The 4,820-nt window shown below is 41.5% G+C and overlaps 2 protein-coding genes across 2 annotated transcripts; both read right to left on the reverse strand.

Annotated features, from left to right (window-relative positions):
* Positions 1-333: 333 nt before the first annotated feature.
* LOC108559494 (aurora kinase B-like) lies at positions 334-1,324 on the reverse strand. The gene is made up of 3 exons (XM_017916794.1): positions 1,235-1,324; positions 815-1,155; positions 334-758 (listed from the first exon to the last, which is right to left on the reverse strand). Exons 1-3 carry the CDS (start codon positions 1,322-1,324, stop codon positions 404-406), a joined length of 786 nt encoding a protein of 261 aa, XP_017772283.1. The 3' UTR covers positions 334-403.
* Positions 1,325-2,110: 786 nt separating this feature from the next.
* On the reverse strand, positions 2,111-3,961 carry LOC108559498 (opsin, blue-sensitive-like). The gene is made up of 3 exons (XM_017916799.1): positions 3,608-3,961; positions 3,208-3,338; positions 2,111-3,153 (listed from the first exon to the last, which is right to left on the reverse strand). Exons 1-3 carry the CDS (start codon positions 3,901-3,903, stop codon positions 2,183-2,185), a joined length of 1,398 nt encoding a protein of 465 aa, XP_017772288.1. The 5' UTR covers positions 3,904-3,961; the 3' UTR covers positions 2,111-2,182.
* Positions 3,962-4,820: the final 859 nt, after the last annotated feature.

The following is a 4,820-nucleotide window of genomic DNA, read 5'->3' on the forward strand; positions in this document are numbered from 1 at the left end:
TAATCTAGACTCTTCCATAAAACCCACTAGGACTCCACATCGACAATACTACAAATTATTCCACAGTGTCCAGAGATATTCCATCCCGGGACACAACAATACATACACTTCCATAAAACTCCACATCGACAATACTACAAATTATTCCACAGTGTCCAGAGATATTCCATCCCGGGACACGACAAAATATTACACTACTTTATTAGCTAATCCTTAGACAAAACTACAAATTATTCCACAGTGTCCAGAGATATTACATCCCGGGACACGACAATAGATTCACATTGAAAGTTTAAGTATTTTTTTAGTTACTTTGCTAATGAGATCCTTTGCTCCAGGGTGAATGTCCAGTGCGAAAGTCAGAGCCACTTTTTTGATCTTGCGATGAGTCTCGGCAGCAGTTTTACTCTCGAAGGGTGGATATCCAGTCACGAACTCGTAACACAAAATACCTGAAATTAATGCATATGAAAAAGCATGATTGATCAGACACAAGTGAATCCTCACCGAGACACCACTGATCCACGCCGATTCCGTACATCCGTCCTTCGAGCATCTCCGGCGGAGTGTAGTCCAGAGTGCCGCACAACGTGTCCCTCTTCATCGAAGGTGAATGCGCGGACCATCCGAAATCCGCCAACTTAATGTTACCATCGGTGGTCAGCATAATGTTCTCCGGTTTGATGTCCCTGTGAAGGACGTGGTTCGTGTGGCAGTAGTTCAAAGCGTCCGTCACCTGATACATGTACTTCGCCGCTCTGCAACAATCAAAGAGACAATTAAACTCAAATGGTAAAAACAGAGATATACTTGCAGATGATCGCTGAAGTAACCGCCAGGACTCTCCTTCAAGCTCTTGTACAGCTCCCCTTGCCCCGCGTACTCGAGCACCAGGTAGACGCGGAAATCGTCGTGGAACCAGGTCAACAGTTGCAGGATGTTCGGATGCTTCAGATGCGACTGAATCTCGACTTCTCTGATGACCAAAGCCTCGGCACCCTCACGCACCAATTCGACTTTCATCAATGTTTTAATTGCAACCACGTAGCCGGTGCGCTTCTCCCTGCCGCTGAACACTCGCCCGAACTTTCCCTGTCCCAGCTTCAATCCCAGCTCGAAATCATCCAACGACCATTTGTATCTACAACAGCAAATCTTTTAAACGTTTTTACTTTAAACGTTATTTTTCTTACCCGGGATTGCCGTAAGCCTCGTGCGTCATGAAAGCACGCACCATCTTCTCCGTCGCCTGCAAATAGTGCGACGGCACCTGCAGATCTTCGACGTACTTTTTCACCGCAACATCGATATTGCAATCGACCATCGTTGATTCGCGCGCAACTTGCAATTATTTCAGTTTTGAAGTTTCAAGCGACTTAAGCCAACTTTGATTTCGATATTCGGATGATGCAAAACTTGTAGAATCGAATTGAATATCTTCGTAAAATCGTTAATTTCTTCAATTTATTAAAGCTATAGCACAAAATACATACAATACTTTACCATAATGTACGCTTCTCTCAATATTTGACATTACAAACTAATTGTTGTAATTTATTGTTTTAATGATGGCGTCACTTCTTCCTTCCCAACTATTGTTAACATGGATTTTTAATGTTTTATGAAAATTCACTTTATTACAATTATATTAAAATACAATTATATAGGAAAATTAGTGAAATATATCTAATATAAATTATATCCTTAATAGGAGGATTTTTTTTAAAATTATTAAAGAAATTTTAAATGGTTTTAAAAGTGTATGCTAGGCAACCAAATTAACACGGTAATTTATCATTTCATTGATTACACCAAATTTATGATATATACAGGGAGGACAATTCAATTACCTAATTATTTATATAGGAACAGAGTAATTACGTAAGTATCAATTGAAAGCTAACAATTATTTTGTTATGTGTACGAGTTATCTTTAATTTTAAAAATATTTAATTCTAAGTTATTTAAAACTAAACAATTCTAGAAGAGATCACATCCAACCATACGCATTCTTATATGATTCTTCCAATTTGATTCTTTAGAATCATTGCTTTTCTTTTCGTAACATCTCTTCAACTATCTGATTACCAAATGTAGTTAAAGGCTTATTATTCATCTTATTATACAATCGATATGTAAAGATGTACGTTGTTGTTTCTATGTTTTTTTTTCGAGCGAAAGTTTAATCTACTTCGAATGATTGCGTCCTGCTGGTGAAGCTTCTGGCGATGCCCCTGATGCTGGACGTTCTATTGCTGAAGCTCGGCTTGTACCACCATCGAGTTGAGTACGCGGAACTTCCCTTCTTCATCTCATCGACGTTGAGTCGAGGTGGTGGTTTGTTGTCCTGCTTCTGGATGATGGGAAGTCGTATGCATTCCAGTTGCACCATCTCCGTTCCATCGTCACGCGCGAACTCTCTGCGCTTGTTGCCTCTGCTCGTCGCTTGAAACGACGAGACGTTGGACTTTTCTGCGGAAGGTCGCCTCCTGCAGAAGAGCGCTCGCAGTTCCGCCTTGAATTTGGGATGGGTGAGGGCATAGACGTACGGATCGATGCAGCTGACGGTTTTGCAGAAGAGTGCAGGAATCATCGAGGTAAGCGGCGTGATGAGATCAGCTCTTCCCGCGATTCCAATCAAAGAGACGACGGCGTACGGCGTCCACGCGACGAACCACATCACGATCACCAGGAAAACGATCATCGTCAACCGCATCTCCTGACTCCTCTTCTCTTCGACGCGGATGTGTCGCGCCGAACCTCTCTGCCTGATCATCCTCTTCGATTTCATCACGACGCTCACGTTGCTCGCGTACGTGCAGACGATGAGGATGAAGGGTACAACCCAAGCGGCCACGAAGAAGACCAAGATGAAGTTCTTGGCGGCCTCGTTGTCCGTCAGATAATCGTAGCTGCAGCTCGTCAGAAAACCTTCCGGTGTGTAAACGCCGAGACCCACGTCCAGCAGTGGGATTATCGAGAAGGTGACGGAGTACACCCAGGTTATTACCACGCAGACGCGTGCTCTGGTCCCGGTGAATCTCTGATTGAGAGGATACCGCACCACGAAGAAGCGGTCCACCGAAATCGCAGCCAAAGTGCTTATCGAGCAAGTTCCGCTCAATGCGCCGATGAATCCGTACAAACGACACGCTAAAAGAAAAGATCTATTACAGCATCATCATCAACAACAACAATAATCCATACCATATTCACCGAGAGCCGGACCCATGTAGATGCTGTTGTAAATGAAAATCGGCAACTTCGTCATCATCATGATATCGCTGAACGCCAGATTCACGATCAGCGTTAACGCCGGAGTCCTCAACCTTTTGCATCTGCAACAAATTCAATTAGATCATCAAATATTACAGGAAAAACAAAGAATATTGTTTATTGTCAAGGTAACTAATTCATGGTAACTCATTAGCAACAGAAACAAATGAAATCATTGTAATTTTAATTTATTGCATTCAATTAATATTCGTTGTTATAATATTATTTCTGCAGCAACTCGATACACAAGTTGCAATTCGAAACGATGTAAAGAACGGGTTTCACGCGTTTTTCCCGTTCGTTTTCTTCTCTTCTCTCCTTCTCTTCTCACCTGATGAACATTACGATCACGAGAGCGTTACCGGTCACCCCGCCGACCATGATGAAGCCGTACAGAACGGAGAGGGCGTAATGATACCTCGCCGGCTGCGGTTCGAATCCCAGCCAATGCGCGTTTATCCTCCTCAGGTAATCCTTGTGAAAGAAGCCGTGCCGCGTCCACTCCTCCAGCGGGTACCGTTTCGCGAAGACCTCCAGCAGCTTTCCATCGACGGTCAGATTCGAGCGGACCTCGGAGGAGAGTACTCCCAACGACATCATGATCACCACCACCACCAGCCACAACATCTTCCGTTTTGCATCTGGATCCGCAGCTCGCGTTGTCCACGCGTACGCTCTTCGTGTCGCGCGCACATATCTCTTTTTCTACCCAATAATAATAATAAAAAAGAGAAAATAAAATAAAAGGGAAAAAACCCTTTTAAGAATTTGCAATCAATTTAAACTTTGTTTTAAAATCGGACCGAAACATTTGGAAAGTTTACAATTTCCGGATTTGTTCAATTGCGCAACTGGCATTGAACCAGTGTGATGACCATTATTGGAAGAGAAGAAACCGAACAACAATGCGGCAATTGAATTTGTAATCAAAGCAAAAACACATGCACACGAACGAATACCAATACATTGCGAGAGTTGTGCAATTAAATGCACAAAAAGTAAAGTATTTTTATTTATTTCTTCCATCTTAAGAGTGTTGCGTAATTTCGATTGAAAGTTTATCTTGCTTTTCTTTTATGGGTCGTTTTGTTGTTGTTGCAATAACGTGATTGAAGGGCCGAACACGAAAGGACCCAATTTACTTGATTAGTTTCGGTAGGTCCTTCCGTGTCACCGCTTTCTCCACAAAGAGATCCTTGCGTAACCCTCCTTCCACTTTATACCCTTAATATACTTATACCCTTTTTCTGATTATTTAGTGGACAATCTTGTTCAATCAGTTTTAACACTGATTGCAATCCATCAAATTAGAAACGTGATCGAAAATATTAAGATTAAATTTATATTTAAGTAGTCTTGTCTTTTGTTTAAATAACGGTTAAACAAAAGACAAATTTGTTTACTTTTATTATTTTCTTTTGTTTATTTAAATCGTTTTACTTTTGTTATCTAAGTAGGTTTCAATTAGACGTTTGTTGCTTTTCCAATTTTTATTCGATACTTCGTAAACATGAAAATGAATAATCGTATAGAAGATATAGTAA

The sequence above is a fragment of the Nicrophorus vespilloides genome, unplaced genomic scaffold (genome assembly GCF_001412225.1).
Source record: "Nicrophorus vespilloides isolate i.1.1-1 unplaced genomic scaffold, Nicve_v1.0, whole genome shotgun sequence".
In the NCBI taxonomy this organism is placed as follows: domain Eukaryota; kingdom Metazoa; phylum Arthropoda; class Insecta; order Coleoptera; family Silphidae; genus Nicrophorus; species Nicrophorus vespilloides.

Excerpts from the sequence above, each read along its gene's own strand:
- LOC108559498 (XM_017916799.1), bottom strand. The coding sequence starts at position 3,903 with ATGTTGTGGCTGGTGGTGGTGGTGATCATGATGTCGTTGGGAGTACTC. Across the intron at positions 3,339-3,607 it reads GTGATCGTAATGTTCATCAG|ATGCAAAAGGTTGAGGACTC; the intron begins GTGAGAAGAGAA and ends AATTTGTTGCAG. Across the intron at positions 3,154-3,207 it reads TCCGGCTCTCGGTGAATATG|CGTGTCGTTTGTACGGATTC; the intron begins GTATGGATTATT and ends CTTTTCTTTTAG.
- LOC108559494 (XM_017916794.1), bottom strand. The coding sequence starts at position 1,324 with ATGGTCGATTGCAATATCGATGTTGCGGTGAAAAAGTACGTCGAAGAT. Across the intron at positions 1,156-1,234 it reads TGCAGGCGACGGAGAAGATG|ATTTGCTGTTGTAGATACAA; the intron begins GTGCGTGCTTTC and ends AACGTTTAAAAG. Across the intron at positions 759-814 it reads GGTTACTTCAGCGATCATCT|AGCGGCGAAGTACATGTATC; the intron begins GCAAGTATATCT and ends TGATTGTTGCAG.